This window comes from Phytophthora cinnamomi, assembly GCF_018691715.1.
Source record: "Phytophthora cinnamomi strain GKB4 chromosome Unknown Contig53, whole genome shotgun sequence".
Taxonomy (NCBI): domain Eukaryota; phylum Oomycota; class Peronosporomycetes; order Peronosporales; family Peronosporaceae; genus Phytophthora; species Phytophthora cinnamomi.
Window position 1 is genome coordinate 1,482,554 of NW_027150986.1, and position 15,949 is coordinate 1,498,502.

The 15,949-nt window shown below is 52.7% G+C and overlaps 5 protein-coding genes across 7 annotated transcripts; 3 read left to right on the plus strand and 2 right to left on the minus strand.

Annotated features, from left to right (window-relative positions):
* Window positions 1–76: 76 nt before the first annotated feature.
* IUM83_00407 (E3 ubiquitin-protein ligase UBR1) lies at window positions 77–6,580 on the plus strand (the record flags this gene model as incomplete). Of its 2 annotated transcripts, none has more annotated exons than XM_067924174.1 (9): window positions 77–577; window positions 664–1,219; window positions 1,931–2,232; window positions 2,318–2,428; window positions 2,499–3,579; window positions 3,958–5,918; window positions 5,988–6,056; window positions 6,130–6,294; window positions 6,560–6,580. In XM_067924174.1, 9 exons carry the CDS (start codon window positions 77–79, stop codon window positions 6,578–6,580), a joined length of 4,767 nt encoding a protein of 1,588 aa, XP_067789369.1. The 2 variants fall into 2 exon arrangements, with proteins under 2 accessions (XP_067789369.1, XP_067789370.1); XM_067924173.1 differs by lacking the exon at window positions 6,560–6,580 and adding an exon at window positions 6,372–6,386.
* Window positions 6,581–7,491: 911 nt separating this feature from the next.
* IUM83_00408 (Transcription factor IIB) lies at window positions 7,492–11,000 on the minus strand (the record flags this gene model as incomplete). The annotated part of the gene is made up of 5 exons (XM_067924175.1): window positions 7,492–8,186; window positions 9,740–10,528; window positions 10,650–10,755; window positions 10,860–10,905; window positions 10,981–11,000. 5 exons carry the CDS (start codon window positions 10,998–11,000, stop codon window positions 7,492–7,494), a joined length of 1,656 nt encoding a protein of 551 aa, XP_067789376.1.
* Window positions 11,001–11,219: 219 nt separating this feature from the next.
* Window positions 11,220–13,434, plus strand: IUM83_00409 (phosphomevalonate kinase; the record flags this gene model as incomplete). Its single annotated transcript, XM_067924176.1, has 11 exons — window positions 11,220–11,357; window positions 11,433–11,575; window positions 11,641–11,815; window positions 11,896–11,971; window positions 12,032–12,213; window positions 12,282–12,446; window positions 12,514–12,765; window positions 12,834–12,913; window positions 12,987–13,093; window positions 13,169–13,271; window positions 13,347–13,434. The coding sequence occupies 11 exons, from the start codon at window positions 11,220–11,222 to the stop codon at window positions 13,432–13,434; spliced, it is 1,509 nt and encodes a 502-aa protein (XP_067789377.1).
* Window positions 13,435–13,592: 158 nt separating this feature from the next.
* IUM83_00410 (Phosphomevalonate kinase) lies at window positions 13,593–15,029 on the plus strand (the record flags this gene model as incomplete). The annotated part of the gene is made up of 1 exon (XM_067924177.1): window positions 13,593–15,029. The coding sequence occupies one exon, from the start codon at window positions 13,593–13,595 to the stop codon at window positions 15,027–15,029; it is 1,437 nt and encodes a 478-aa protein (XP_067788766.1).
* A 13-nt stretch (window positions 15,030–15,042) lies between these two features.
* Window positions 15,043–15,912, minus strand: IUM83_00411 (uncharacterized protein; the record flags this gene model as incomplete). Of its 2 annotated transcripts, none has more annotated exons than XM_067924179.1 (6): window positions 15,043–15,102; window positions 15,185–15,306; window positions 15,399–15,534; window positions 15,599–15,687; window positions 15,751–15,798; window positions 15,861–15,912. In XM_067924179.1, the coding sequence occupies 6 exons, from the start codon at window positions 15,910–15,912 to the stop codon at window positions 15,043–15,045; spliced, it is 507 nt and encodes a 168-aa protein (XP_067788765.1). The 2 variants fall into 2 exon arrangements, with proteins under 2 accessions (XP_067788765.1, XP_067788764.1); XM_067924178.1 differs by having other exon boundaries at window positions 15,185–15,312.
* Window positions 15,913–15,949: the final 37 nt, after the last annotated feature.

Consider the following 15,949-nt stretch of genomic DNA (forward strand, 5'->3'; position numbering starts at 1 on the left):
GTTTTCCGTAGAAAAACAGCGACCATCACTCCTGTTTCCGCTCTCCGTTACTGTCGCTCAGTAGCGAAGCCGACCGATGGTGGCGATCCGAGGGAAGAAGACCAAGGCGACGGCCAAGCCCAAGGCGGCGGCGTCCAAGGCCAAGGTGCCCGCCTCCAAGGAGGCCGAGGCCTCGGCGGTCACGCGGCTCACGCCGCAGCAGCAGCTCGCGCGCCGCCGCGAGCAGGAGTTCCTGGCGCTCGTGCGCTTCGCGCTGCAGAACAACCTGGCGCGCGGCGAGGCGGCGCAGTCGGCCTCGAGCGTGTGCAACGCGCTGCTCACGTCGCTCTGCGCGTCCGCCAAGGAGAAGGCGCTGGCGCCCGCGCAGGTGCTGGCCAAGCTGCCGCGCACGGAGCGCAAGCGCGTGTGCGGCGCCATCTTCTCGGCCGACGAGATCGCCTACAGCTGCCGCAACTGCCAGCTGGACACCACGTGCGTCATGTGCAAGGACTGCTTCACGCACAGCGACCACGCCGGCCACGACGTGTACTTCCAGAGGACGACAGCGGGCAGTTCGTGCGACTGCGGAGATTTACATGTGCGTTTTTTTCTTCTTTTCTTTTTATTTTATTTTTGTACCCGTGGAAACTTATTTTTTTTACATATTTTGTTGCTTGTTGGCAGGCTTGGAAGCGGAGCGGCTTTTGTTCGAGGCATAAAGGAGCCGAAGGAGCCGAGAGCGGAGCCAAGAAGCACAAGTTGCCGAAACATATTGGGTTGATGGCGCCGGTGGTGATTGATGCGGTTGTGGAGCACATTTACCAGGTTATGTTGGGAGTGGATTATGGATTCGAGCTGGCGGAGGCGCTTGAGCTGTTTACGAGAGATCTGCCGCCAAAGTTTCTGCCGATTCAGAGCGATACAGATGTGGCGGACGCGTCGGCCGCTGCGGGCTCGAGCAGGGCGGTGCCAACACGATCTACGCGACTGTCAGCACAGTTTACGTCGGATCCTGGAGCGAGAACAAATGGACCAGGTGGACGACTTGAGGCGCAGCCCAAAGAAGTGCAGCGCGAGCCAAACAGCTCGGAGAACAGCCCGACCGCTGGAGTGTTATTTGGAATCCGCTTGCACAATGACGATGTGCACTCGTTGAACGAAGTGATTAACCATCTTTACGTGGAGTTGGGGATGTCCAAGCCTCAGGCGCGCACAGTAGTCCACCAAGTGGACAGCCAAGGTGATGTGACGATTTCAACCAAACCGTTGCTCTTGTGTCCTGCTGTTGTTGGAAACTTGGTTCGCCGCTCGCTTAACATTTCTGTCGCACCGACGTGGTGGGAAAAACAGATGGAAGGAGTGCCTGCCCTTCTGGAGTGGCTACAGTTTGTAAGCACTACTTCGGACGGTCTCAGCGAGTTAGTGTCTGAAGCGCTGCAAAAGCAGCGGGCACCGGACCTCAGGGGATTTTTACCTGTATCGCAAAGTTTACCAAAGGGCAAGACTGTGCAAGAATTTGTGAAGGAGCGCAACATTCGTTTGCACAACCATGCTTTGGATGTACTCGTAGCGCTGATTGCAGGAGATAAAGACGTTTTTACGTGGTCGTCCGAACAAGAAGCGGCCCAGCGACAGCGTTTCGCTTTCAGGACAGAAGGTGCCACAACCCCAGTAGCATCTGCGGGATTCCTAGCAGAAGGGACCCGCGTTAGCTGCAAGAACATATTTATTGAAGAATTCGTCAAAGGCGTGTCGCTGAGTCCCTCGTATCGCCGGCACGACAATGTTCGAAAAAGTTTTGATGCAGTGGTGTCGAAGTATTTCACAACCGGGGAGGCGAATTCTTCTGAACCAACTTCGTCGGCTCTGACACTGCTAATGCGATATGACTGTACTTTGCGAAAAAATGCGGTGGAGCGATCACATTCATTCTTGCGTGAACACTTGGTAGACATTCAATTTCGGGCAAGCATGCTAGAGGCGTACCTGCGATCGTACGGCTCGATGACGCGCATGTTCCTTCGTGGCTTGGGCAACTCCAGTGAATCGATTTTTGATTTTGCTGTGCAGTTCTTGACTGTCCCCCATCTCGTACAAAATTACACCAAGAAAGAGGCGTCAGCTCACCCGGGACGGATGGAGCTCGTTCGCGAATTACTGTGCGCTCTGAACATGGTATTTCAGTCAGCCATTAACGACAAAGACAAGATCCTTAACTCGGATCACCCTGCGCTAAGCACCCAGAAGTACAAGGTAAGGTTTTGAGCTGTCTTATATTCTGCTGAAGACTTTCCGATCTAACCAATATCCTACTATTTTTATGTTGGGTATTCTGTAGCACTGTGTGGAAAACTTGGAATACGTTTTCAATATCGGTACGCTTTCGAGCGAACTTGTATGTAATGATGACAACCTGAAGGTTTGGCTGTCGTGCCTGAGCGTTCTGCAGGTAAGCATAACTAGGCTGTTTTTGTTTCTTTCAACTGCGAAGCTAACAAAAAATGCTTTGTTTATCGTAGGGCGGTGATCCACAAGTACGCCGGGGTATCCACCAGAATCACGTGGAGTACGAGTCCGACAGCTGGTTGGCGATGTTTAATCTCGGTATTCGCGTCCATTCAGTGTTCGCTATTTCCTGGAACGGATTTAAGCCGTCAGAGTTTGAATCTCCTGAAGCGAGAGTAGCTGAGATCTTTCGTCCAATTATTGAAGCCGCTCTCTCATCCTCAGCTCGACTAAATGAAAAGGTGGAGAAGAAGGCATTGGTCCCCGTAACGAGGCTTGCGTCTGGGAGCAAGCGGGGTATTGGGATTCGCGAAAAGGCCGTTTTGACGTACGACTTTAATGTTGCATCTCAGCCGACTTCTCTGCACATTCCTTTGCATCGCTTCCTGACCGCTGCAGTTCGGCATATCTGCATTAGCCCGACTGGTTTAGGAAGCTCGATTCCTGCCGATGGTCTTTTGAGAGTCTTTGGGTTTGATCAGTTGCCGGCTGATAAGCAATGGGAGCTCGTGGAGATGCCCCTTCGTTGTCTGGTGATGGCATCCCAAATTCACTCCAACCTTTGGCGCCGGAATGGAGACGAAAACATGCTGGCGCAGTTATACAATTACTCAGCGCTACCATATTGCATCCATTACCGCGACGCCGACATGCTTATGTTGCAGCTTGGTGTTCTCATGATTGGCCCCGACGCGTTGTTGGCACGAATGGTAGATCGGTTTCAACTCGGCAGCTATTTTGTTTTGACGAACGGAAATGATACAACTTCCAACCATGACGACTTAGCCAAGCAGTTTGGATATTCGCCAGTGGAACAAGGTATCGATGAGCAGCAGCGTCTGCAAATGCTTGAGGAATTCCTGCGCCTCGTGATTATAGTTGGTACGAGCATTCCAAGCTCTACTGGTGTAACCTATGATGATGAATTTCTTGCGGAGGAGATGCTGCAGCAGCTGTGCGCGAAGTCGCTCCCCTTCAGCAAATTGTTTGACCTTGCTATCCTCCCGTCAGGACAAGATGATATTCCTACTGCGCGACTGGAAGAAGTTCTTAAGAAGGTGTCCGATTTTGTCGAGCCATCAGGAATGGAACCGGGTAGGTATGAACTGAAGGAAGGCCTATTGGAGAGATACAATCCGTATTTCCTCCACCTGAATCGTGAAGCACACGAGTTAGCTCGTGATCGTTGGACAAACCATCGCAACGCGTGTCGCCAAAAAGCAAAGAAAACGAACCCTGATGCCCCTCCGAAAGAGCCGTTGAAGGCTGCCAGAACTCCAGTCGAGTTTCTTCGCCCAGTTCAAATAATTTTGACTTGTGAAAGCACGGTGACAATCGTCCAAGTAATTCTTTGGAAGGTAATTTCGTCTACCCACCCCCAGTCAGCATCCACTACACCGGTCTCGGACGATAGCGTTTCGGATGCTGTTATTTCGACTTGCTTGCACTTGCTGGTGCATGGTGTCCACACAGCCTCAGCAGCTGCAGACCGCCGCTTCTGGACGCGTTTAAGCAAATCGAACACAGCCACTTCTAAGCTGCCGGTACTGAACCTTTTGAGTCAGTTGCTAGATCAAGCGACAACATTGCTTGACAGCGAGCAGACCGGAACGGTGGAGTGGCTCATCTGGAAGATCACTGCTGAATCGTCTGCTTGTAGAAAGGTATTCGAGCAGCTTGCAAATGACGCAAAGGCAAAAGTGAAGAAGCCAGATGCGTCGCCTTCAGCAGTGGGCAGCGCTGCACAAGGTAGTAATTCTCCACCGATGACTTTAGAACAGCGCAAAATGGAAGCAAGAAAGAGAGCAATGGCTGCAATGGCGAAACGCCAGGCTGCTTTCCAGGCAATGGTTGATCTCGCAGATGAAGAGAACGAAGAGATGAAATCAGAAGAAGGCCACGCTACAAGCTCCGCGTTAGGTAAACGGAAAGCTTCCATGGTGGATGAACCGGATATATCTACGGAAAAGCACCAAAAGACGGATAATGAGCCTTGCTACAACTGCATCCTCTGCCATGACAGTTCGTCGCAAGGACAAATGGGAATGGCAGCTTACGTCCACCAGTCGACTGTTCTCGCCCCTGGTTTTAGACCTGAGCCACATGAAGCACTGGGTGCAGAGGGCAAGAAGGTGCGTAGTCATGTGAAGAAAGTTATCGAGAAGATGGAATTGTGTTCGGGTGGAAGCTCGACACCGTCTGATGTGACAAACTCTCCGTCCCCCACTCTCCGTGCATTCGCAACTTCATTCCCGGAATGGTACATGGATGGCTCGTTAGAGGATCAGCTTACTCGCGATAACACAGCGCAGAATAGCCCTCGCCCGCCAGCAGCTCGCCGTCCTCGCGACGACCGCATTCGCTTTGGGAATGCTCCTGCACTTGAAGGTGAGCTTCTGCAGACTGATGATGAATTGGAAGTCCTTGAAAGTGTGATGGATCTTCGTGAGGACCAGCAGCTCTTTCCGATGGATATGCGTGGTGCTGTAAGTTTGGACCTCCGTGGTGATCGTGTGGAACCGCGTAGACTGAGAGGTCGCGAGGTTGGAGCCCGAGGTGGTGCTGCACGTCGCCAAGGAGCGCCAATGTACGACAGTGATGATGATGACGACTTTTCGTCTCGTTTCCGTTTGGAGCGCATGCCTCCTGGCTTTGGTCGTCCGCACGAAAGTGCCAAACTCTATCTCACACCTTGCGGCCTGCATGTCCGGACGTGCCAACACGCAGTGCACATCCACTGCCTCGAGCGTTACATTACGTCATTGCATGACAAGGCGATGCGTGGCGAAGAGTTCGATGGTGTTCAAGCGATTGACCCAGATTCAGCCATGACCCAGTTTCTCTGCCCATTGTGTAAAACCTTGTGCAACTTCTTGATCCCGACATCTGAGCCCCGAATCTCGATTGTAAATGAGGACAAGCAGGAACATAAGCGTTCTGTAGCTGCGCCGGCGGGAATTGAAGAAAAAACTCCAACCTGGGATGCGATTGTGGAGGAACAATTGTCGATGCCTGGATGGTATCGCTCCGTGCTTGGGCGCGATGGAGGGTTTGAAGACGACGAGAACGATACTGAGCACGATTTGTGGCGGGATTACTTTGAGGAGACGCTGTGGGAGCCACATGGTAGTTTGGAGAAGGGTGCGCCTTTCTTGTGGTCTGCGTGTGCTTTCACGTTGGCATCGTTCTTAACCGTGGCTGAAGACGAACATCGCAATGCATCTGGGTCGACTGCTCCATTTGATCCTCTTACGGACCCCTGTCCTTCATCTCTGGAGAAGGAGATGGAGTCACTGACAGCTGTCACAAAATTCTGCCGTTGGACATTTTCACTTTTGGAACACAGCGCCGATGCCAAGGTCATTTGGGAAACGGCAAAACGCTGTTGCCCGATCAATACCGAAACCAAGCGCGAGTACCGCAAATTCACGAAGGTTGGGATGCCGGTACTATTTGCATACGCTTGTGTTGAACGCTAACCTTCAGTTGTTTTCTTGTTGTAGGTCCTCGGTTCTATTGATGCTTGTCTTCGGGGCACGATCCTCGGCCTGCTAGTTGCAGACACATTTACGGTATGTCAAAAGAATTCATTAAGAGGTTCCTCACGATCAAACCGCTAATAATATTGTGCGGTGTGCGTTGTAGGCTTTCGTCGTTGCTTGCGTGATTGCAGACGAGCTCGAGACTATTTGGCGATTCATTCCGGTCTTCACAGCTGCAGATCTGTTGCAACGACTTCATACCGAATTTTTCGAGCCAAGCAAGTCTCAAGGTACATCGCTGTTTCAAGACAAGTTCTCTACTGTGGAAGTAAGTGATACAGAGACGCCTTGTCAGTCAGCAGCAGAAGCTGATACAGTGGGTTTGGCCCCGCGATGTACCCGTAGTGGCCGAGCAATTAGTCCTGCAGCATCCACTCGACGGTCATCAACTGCCCCTGACACGGTGCAGCAACTTATGGAAGAGATGGAAACTACTGGCGACAGAGATTCCGAAGCGTATGCTGCTCTACAGCTCCTGCTGCGAATGGCTAAGGAGTTCCCTTCCGAGAAACTAAAACCCCTCACTACTGCAGGCGATGTCAAGGTGCGGCTGAAACGCATATTGTCCCCAAATGCTGCTTTTGTTCGGCGCATGAAGCTTTTCTGGCGTTGCCTATTGGACAAGGAAACCGGCAAGTATGCAAACGCTAGGACAATGCAGATCCCTACGTTGGCCGATATTGCCCGCAGTTCAGATGCTACGTTCGATCAAATTTGGCAATGGTGCATGGACCGCATGCTTAGCAAGACTCATTTGGGCAGCTCGAAGGTCGGTGACAAGTGCGAGCATACAGAAGGCTGTAGCGAAGCTTACGTGGCAAGCATGTTCATCCTGCGCGAGGTGCCATCACGACCACGCCTGATCGACTTGCCTGTCCAGTACGATGAGCTCTACAGCGAAATGGCAGGCCGGAAGTGTACTCGGTGCGATAAATCTCCTTGCGACCCAGGCCTTTGTTTGATCTGTGGCGAATTTCTGTGCTGCGGAGACTCGTGCTGCACTCGAGCCTTCATGCCGCACGGCCCACCCGTGGGAGAATGCACGCGCCACGCTGCAGAATGTGGAGGCGGTGTAGGCGTTGTGCTTTTGCTGGAGCAGTGCCGCATTGCAGTTGTGGGAGGCAGTATGGCAGCGTATTTTCCATGCCCATACGTCGATACCCACGGTGAAGAAGACATTGGTCTCCAGCGAGGTCGGCCGCTTCGCCTCGACGTGGCACGCTACCGTTACCTGGAGTCGCTGTGGCTGAACCACCGTATTTTTACGGAGGTATCGCGCCAGCGCAATCAGCGAGACCCGCAGTACACGATCAACTTGTCGTATCTGTAGGTATCTGCTGAACTCGAGTCAGTCGAGAAGATATCGTATTGCTGCTTCAGAGAAATAACATTTTCTTATGGGAAAAATAGAGCAGTTCCACTGAAATCTATGAATCAAACGAGCTGTGTATTGTGTGTGCTATGTCTACGCACCAAGGAAGGTGAGGTGTGCAGGCAGATCAGCGTCAGCATAGCGTTCATCTTGAAAAAACATTCTCAGAAGACGACAGTTGCCAGCAATGCGCACCTCTGTTGTGGTTACGTGACGAGTGCCAAACGCTTGGTCGGTGAGATCCTGCAGGTCCATACAGAGGTAGCGCCACCCTGGGTGCGATCCAAATGCTAGCGGCAGTTGGCACGCTGAGTCTTCGACTCGTGCCAGCGACCGCGTGTTGGTCACCGTGAACTGCCGGTATTTCTGTGCGTCGTCCAGCACTTCGACGTGGAATTCAAGGAATAGGTCCATGTTCTTGATGAACATCACAAGGTAGCGGAAGATGTTTCGTGTAGGAAATACCAGTTCAGCGTCGTTGCCTAGCACCTGCACGACGTCTTCCTTCACTGTTTCATCCTCAAGAACGCACACGTCGTTGCCGTTCATGAGGCAACGGCATTCCTCTTGGGCTTGGAGGATAGTGGGGTGCTCGGCAAAAGGTAGCACTATCATCTCGGACAAAATGCTGGTGTTCGAGCTCGTGTTGCTGCCGAGACTGCTGCTTTTGCTCTTCGCATTCCAGCCTTTGGATTTATTCGTCGCTCGAACCGGTTCTGGCTGGAGCTCCTTGGATAGCACTTTCGGAAGGAGGCACTCGACGTAGAGGTCGCCTGGCGAGTAGGATCCTTCTCCGATACGAACAAATGAAGGAGCACTCGACAGTGATGAAGAAAGTGTAGGAGGTGTCGACAGCGAACTCTCGGTCTTCATGATCTTTGTCTTCCGAAAATGAACCGACCCTTCCAATCTTCAAATATCAAAAGGTCGCTGCATTTCCTGCCGGGATGGACCAGCAACAGACGTCGGAAGCGCGTGCGTTCTTCCTCACTCACAAGGACCTGTTCCAATATGAAAAGTACGTCGGCAATCAAGATCCGCTCCGAATTGAAGCTGCTGACGAGGATAGACATGGTGGAGTTGCGAAGTCTTTCCTCGAACAGTATCGCGATATAGACCGTGGTCGTCCAGCGGTAGCATTGTCATCAGAGCTACACTTCCCGCTCCTTCACCCTCCCCCACGCAACTATTCGATAGGGAACGCGATAGACACCTCGACAAATGCGCCGCCTGCATTAGTTGCTTTGCAGTCGCCTGCTTTCATGTCGAAGAGCTCCAATCCTCAATGCCAGCTGATTCGCTCTTGTGCGCTCGGAAATTCGCCTCTACGCGTGAGTTGCCACGCACGACCAGAACCCACCAACAATTCTATGGTAACAAAACTTAACATTACACCGCCTCAACAGTCTCCAACTCCCGACTGCGTTTCCGCCTCAATGATCATGTCCGACCAATTTATTTCGCGTCAACAGCAGCGTTCACTAGTTCGGGTTCCAGTTGTGTCAAAGCAGCAACCCTTCAGTCTCCCAACACTTGCTGAGCTGCTTATTGACCGAGAAACTCGTGCTGCAGCCACCGCTCATAAAACCTGGGATGAAGCACACAAAATTGAAGTTCTCATTGGCAGCAAATGTGCCGGACGTGTGAGCGCCGCATCACGAAATATCCCACAATCGATTCGCTTACGCCTTCGAGCATCTGCAAATGTGTCAGTCCGGCGAGAGCATTTGTACGACTTGCTTCGCAGTGATTATGAGGAGATAAGCAAATATTGAACGCAGTAGAGAACGCACCAACAAAACGGCGACTTGGAACACTTCGACAGGGGTGGTGGGAGAGATTGGTCATTGCATTGGGAAGAAGGCATCATCTGTCAGTCCTTCGAAGATATTTACGTTGCTGTCACCATATAGTGCAGAATCTGGCGACATATTCATGGATCCTGCTCCAGTTTGCTGCGGTGGATGTTGAGGAAGCTGGCTTTGCTGCGGAAAAGGTTGTAGACCACCGGGTGTAGGCTGGAATTGCTGGGTTGGCAGTGCCTGTGGCATTATACTTTGTGATGAAGACGTTGGACCAGCAGACATTCCCCCGTATCCAAAATTGTTGGGCATCATCGATGCTCCTTGCGCTCCAAAATTGCCACCACTCATAGATGCCATCATCTGCTGCTGTTGCATTGACAAACCAGCCATACCAGCCATTGGGAAACCGCTTGAACCGAAACTTGCGTCGGGACCAAACCCAAGCGGTGTCATGAACGGATCCACCGGGAAGTTGGTATTGCTGCTATTGTTTCCGGTGTTGGAGCTGCTTGTTGACGTCGGCGCCGAGGGCATACCATAATTGTTGCCGAACATATTGCCGGACGATGCCATGTTTATCGGCATTGGCATTGGCATGAATTGCTGTTGAGGATTCATCATACCGCCGCCCATCATGTAGTTCTGCTGATTCATAAATGCTGCCGACGAGTTGGGTGCCCCACTCGAAGAGGCCATGTACGCGTTAGGCGTGAAGGTCTGTACCCCTGAGCTCATTGCGTATCCTTGACTCGGCGTAGTGACACCAGACACTGCCATTGATGTAGTTGACGAAAAACCAGACGATGTCTGGATCGGGTTCATCTGCCCCGTCGGGAAGAACATATTCGTGCTCGTAGACGCAAATCCCACCGTCGGCATCGGAGGCTCCGGGAACAGGGTCGGTGCTGCTGCTGAGTTCATATTAGGCATCGCCATTGCCGCTGAAGTCGACACCGTCGACGCAGGCGTAGATCCAGACGCCACCGACGCAGACGCCGTCATCGCCATCGGGTTGCTACTAGCCATCGTCGAGACCTGTGGCGGCGCGTAAACCTGTTGGGGCACAGCTGGCGATGGCTGGCGTTGGGCCTGTGGAGCCGCAGCAGCCGTGGGCGCTGAGAGCGCCGGGTTAGACTGCATCCCTGCTCTTTGAGCTGCAGCTCCTGCATTCGGCGAGACTCTCTGTCCTCCAGCCTTCTCATCTTCCTGGGCGATCTGCTTGTCCGCCAGCGACGCCAGCACCTCAAGTCGCGCCCCGATCTGCTGCCGGAAGATCAGGCACCTCCTCACCCACTCCTTGTGCTCCGTCGGGCTCGTCTTGGCCGCTACAGCAACATAACACAACAATACGTACACAACAGAATAAGAATTATGAGTTAAAACAAGCGATAGCACGCATAGCACTAATCTGAAATTTTCCCGGTGCTTCAGCCGGTCCGCACGTACGTTGCTGCTTGTGCAGAGCGTTCCAGCCTTTCAGCGCCGCCTCGTTCTTCTCCAGCATGGACTGGATCTCGCGCTGCGAGATCTTCCGCTCCGTCGTCAACAGCGCCTGCAGCCGCAGCGAATAAGAACATTAAAATATATTACGTAAGCAGGCAACATAATTATTTCGTGGCGAGCAAAGGACTCAATAGTGCGGAGCACTTGACGCACCTGCGCCGCGGCGGCCGCGCGCTGCTGCAGCGGGTTGGCCTGCTCCCTGTTGGACGCAAGAGACGCATAGAGCGCGTGAGAGGCTGTGGGGGCGGCAGGGGCCACGGGCGGCGCCACGTACGGCGTCGAGGACGACGCCATGCCCGATGGAGGAGGGCGGCGGATTGAGGCGAGACGTCAAGTGGAAATTAACCGAAAAAAGCGCGGAATTAAGGCGCAAAGTAAAATTTAAACGCCATCCAATCACAAGATTTTACGTGTGAACTGACCAATGAGAGAGAAGACCGACCCCTTTAAGTCAAGCTGAAGCTGACGTACGAGACTGAGGCTCACTTTCGGCGACGTGGCGATTCACTGAGCATGGCGAGCCTCCATCCCACGTGCGTGTCCGCTCCCGGCAAGGTGCTGCTTGTGGGCGGCTACCTGGTGCTAGACGAGCAGTACTCGGGACTCGTTCTGTCAAGCACCGCGAGGTTTTTCTCCCAAGTGCGGGTCAAGGTATCACTCGATGGATAAAAATTGTGTCAATCGTCATGATGAACTATAATAATTTAATTATTGTAAAAAATGCAGAGTTTGGGGGGCGAAGGCTCGATTTTTGAAGCGTCCGGTGGGTGGCGCAGTCTGTTCCCACTGAGTGTGGAGAGCGCGCAGTTCAACCAGTTGGTCGACGGCTGGATCGAGGAAAACGGCGGACAATTCAGGTTCCAGCTCAGGTGACGAGGAGCTATGATTGTTGAGGGCGACAGAGCTGGTTCTAATTGCATGGGCGTGATGGCAGGGAGGGATCGCACCGGAACTCGTATATTGAGGAGACGGTGTTGTGTGCCGTGAACGGCATTGCTGGGTTGGGTGAGTTCAAGAGCAACGATACGTTCCAGCAGCTCACGGAGGAGAAGAAAGGAGTTCACGTCACACTTCGCGGTGACAACGACTTCTACTCGCAAGTGAAGAGAGTGAGAGGCGGTTTAGATTGGCGGAGCGGGGGTTGCTATGGTGTTGGTTGACGTTGGTTTTGGATATTGTGTTGGTTTAGCTGCAAGATGCGAACCTGCCACTGCGTCGCGCAAACTTGAAGACATTGGAGGCGTTCCTTCCACCAACGATGGAAGGTACGCGTGACAGGGGCTATGAACCTTGGCCGGGCAGTTGTACTGATATGTGACTTTCAGAGCGCGGTGACAAGGTAGTCGCGTTGAAGACTGGCATGGGGAGCTCCGCAGCTCTGGTGACGTCCCTTGTGGCCGCACTTGTGGTGTTCTTCGTGCCAGCTACAAGCTTCGATAAGCAGCAGAAGGACCTGGAGCTGGTGCACAATTTGGCTCAATTGAGCCACTGCTACGTGCAACGCAAGGTACGCTTGGCATCATTTACTGTTAACGAAAGGTAAGTAGTCGACTAACAATTTGTTGATCGCCACAGATCGGGAGTGGATTCGATGTCTCGGCCGCTTGCTTTGGATCTCAGCGGTATACTCGCTTTCCTGCATCCATTTTGGATGAATTCACAACCGGAAATGCCATGAAAGCGGAGAAGATTGCCCGTTGTATTACGGACAGTGCACTGTGGGACACTTCTAATCGTGTGGTACGGCTACTTACGTGACTTTCAGTTCCAGGGAACTTGCTTATCATAATTCTTGCTTTGGTGATAGAAACCCGTCCGACTACCTTCATCCTTCCACTTGATCTTGGGAGACGTGTCGTCTGGTTCGGCGACTGTGTCTATGGTTCGGCAAGTGTTGAAGTGGCGAAAGGAGCAGCCTGAACACGCGAAGAGAGTGATGGATGAAATTCACCACCACAATATGGAGGTTGAGCAAGGATTCGCGGAAATCTGCGAGCTGGAAGCCAGTTTTAGCACCCCAATTGATTGGGCAATGATGGCATCCCAAAGCCGTGACCAGGTAAACTGATGAAGCTTTTTCTGGTGAGATTCTGCTGCTCTTATCACTGATGTTTGGTTTGCATATAGTGGAATGCTATGGATGCGAGGATTGGGGCCCTTCTTCTAAGAATTAGCAAAGCGTTCTCCCAGTTCCGACAGTTGATGCGGTAGGCTCTGTATCACATCACGTTTTTCCTCTACAGATATTGACATCTACTTTGTTTGGCATCACTGCTCTAGTGAAATGGGAAATGCCGCAGGAGTTCCGATTGAACCACCGGAGCAGACCGCTATCCTCGATGCGACGCTGGCGATTCCCGGTGTTCTGGTTGCTGGAGTGCCCGGAGGTACTCATGCTTTTCAAAATTGATCTGGTTTGGTGACCATTGCCCTGACTAACAACGACATGCTGACAATTTCAGCCGGAGGATACGACGCCATTTGTGTGGTGGTGCTTCACGAAAGCGCTCTCCACGCAGTCGAAGACCTATGGGTGCAGTGGCCTTCCTTCCATCCTGACTCCATGTAAGCCGTTTTATTGGTACCGACCTGAATGCGCTGATCTAACATTTCAATCTTGCTCGGGGTGGTCAAAACTAGCATTTGCCCGCTACTGTGCGATATCGACCGCGGGTTAACGGGTTCGTCATCTGCAAGATCTGGACTCCAACTGCACGCCGTTGAGTAGCGCTGCAACCCATTGCCATGCGTTGTATAGATTGACGCAAGACTAACATTTGTCTTTAGTGCGTAGTAGAGAAGAGATTGCCACTAACTGTAAGCACCCGACAAGGGGCGGCCCAAAGACGAAATCTTAGGCCACTCGTCAGGGGTCACCCATCGAATATGCAGAGCTTGTCGAAGCGAAAGTTCCGTGACGAGGATGATGCTGAGGGTGACAGAAAGCTGAAAGCAGGTTCTTTGACTAGCGACGTTGGAAATACTGGCGAAACGGGACCGCTTGATGCTGCTCAGCGTATGCACTTGTTAATTCCTCGACTGCGGTTCGCGACAGAGTCGTGGGCTGGGATGAAGACAAGCAATGAAGATCGTCACGTTATCTTCACCAACGTCTTTCCCGGCCCGGTGTTCGGCATATTTGATGGCCATGGTGGAGCATTTACAGCAGATTTCCTGTCTCGGCAGCTAGTGAAGACTGTATCCTCGGTGTTCCAACAAAATGTTGGAGAAAAAGCGTTGGCTGACCTACGTACCTGCCAAGAGCTTTCCAGCCAAGAGAAAAATCGTCGAGATGCTATTGTTGAGCAGGTAAATCTGCTACGCCAACAGCTTACAGAAGTGGATGCCATAAGATCAGGAACTACAGATCCCGATTCTGCGACTTCTGTTAACACTACGGATGAGTTGGATCTGCTGTTCAGCCAGCTTACGACTGCTATTTCTCAAATGGACAGTGAAATGGGGCAAATTGATGTCGAAGAAACGGCGCGCGATGAAAAGAGGTGGCAGTGGTGCCATGAGCAGCATGGCCATCTCTTGAAGTCGTTCAAAGATGCTTTCGAACGAGTAGATGCTCAGGTACTGCAGAAAAACCCGTCTCGAGACGGTTCGACTGCTCTTCTAGTATGGTTTCTAGCCGACTCGACTAGCTCCAGGGATATAGAGATGAACGCTGGTAATGAAGACGGTAACCAGCAATCACGCGGGCTGACTTTCTACACGGTGAATCTAGGGGACAGTCGCGCCGTTATGTGTCGAGGGGGTCAAGCTGTGGCGCTCACGTCCGACCACAAACCTGATCTCCCGGACGAAAGAAAGCGTATCGAAAAGGCTGGAGGCTTTGTGGGCAAAATAGCCGGCATATCTCGAGTGTACTCTGCTGCGGGCGCTGGGCTGGCAATGCAACAGGAGTCATCTACATACTTGGCGGTGTCACGGGCATTCGGCGACCGATCGTTGAAGACTCCTACACCACTTGTTTCATGTGACCCGGAGACCAAGCGATTTCAAGTGCAAGGAGACGACTTGTTCCTCGTGATGGCGTGCGATGGTATCTGGGACGTCTTGAGCAACCAGGAGGTTGTGGATATCGCTTTGCCACTCTTCCGCGACGCCAAAGCCGCCGCGGATGCCATCGTCAAAGCTGCCTACAAGAAAGGAAGCGTTGATAATCTGACAGTCACTGTCGTCCAGTTCGGCTGGAAGACCAATTCCCAGGTACATCAAACCATCGAGAGCAGCAAAATACACGCAGAAAAATCAAGCTCCCCGAAAGGTAATCACGAGTCTGATGATGAGGAGATCGACATGTTCAATCTTTAAAACTGCAACGTCACTAGTAGTTTGGCTGGTATCCATGCTCGTACGAGACAATGAGATTCCTTTTCTGGAGATCCTGCTCAGTTAGAGCGCAGGCGCTGGTAAAAACTCACATCCAAACTCACATTGCAATGCACACACATGAAGTACGAATTTACCTTAGCTATGGCTGTCATTGTAGCCGCTTCATACACCCGAAAGCGTACAGGTGGCAGCGGCTCGTGATCTCGACGCCTCTGTTTGCGCTGGTCAAGCATCAGCTGCTGGTCCACGAAAAGCTCTGCTTCTTCTCAGCAAGAAGCGTGGCAAGTTCAAGCATGCACGTGAGGATTCATCCCACCGCCAGCACCAGCAGCAACAGAAACCCCGTACCCACGTGTGGAACAGCGAACCCTCCGTTCACCACCATCGCGTGCAGCTTGATCGCGGCATGCGGCGGCGGGGCAACGCGCAGCACTCGGTACTTGGAGTCGAGGCGTTGGTGCAGGAAGCCTACGACATTCTCAAACTGCGGCGCGTCAAAGTGCAGCGGGATTGCTGGCGATGACAACTATGTGCGGCGTTCGACTCACGTCTCGCTCGACGCTAGCTCCGCGCCGTCCACGCTCGCCCTCCAGCCGCGATAGCCGGTAGGTGGCGAACAGAATGGCCACGAGGATCACTGCGCACACAACACGCGGTCACTTCGAGCTTCACCCCACGACATCCGACGGTATGGCCCCACCTAGCGCGTGCTTCCTGAACGCGTCCAGCATGAAGAGCTCACCACGACCTGCCACGCGAGACCAGCGTCAGTCCAGCGGAGCCCGTGGACATGTCGGGCTCAGCTCGCACCGTTTCGGCCGCCGAGTCGATTGCTCGGTGCGGCTCCTGTCTCACTCGCCAAAACACTCCCTGCGTTGGGCGAAGAAGCGCCTCAGACG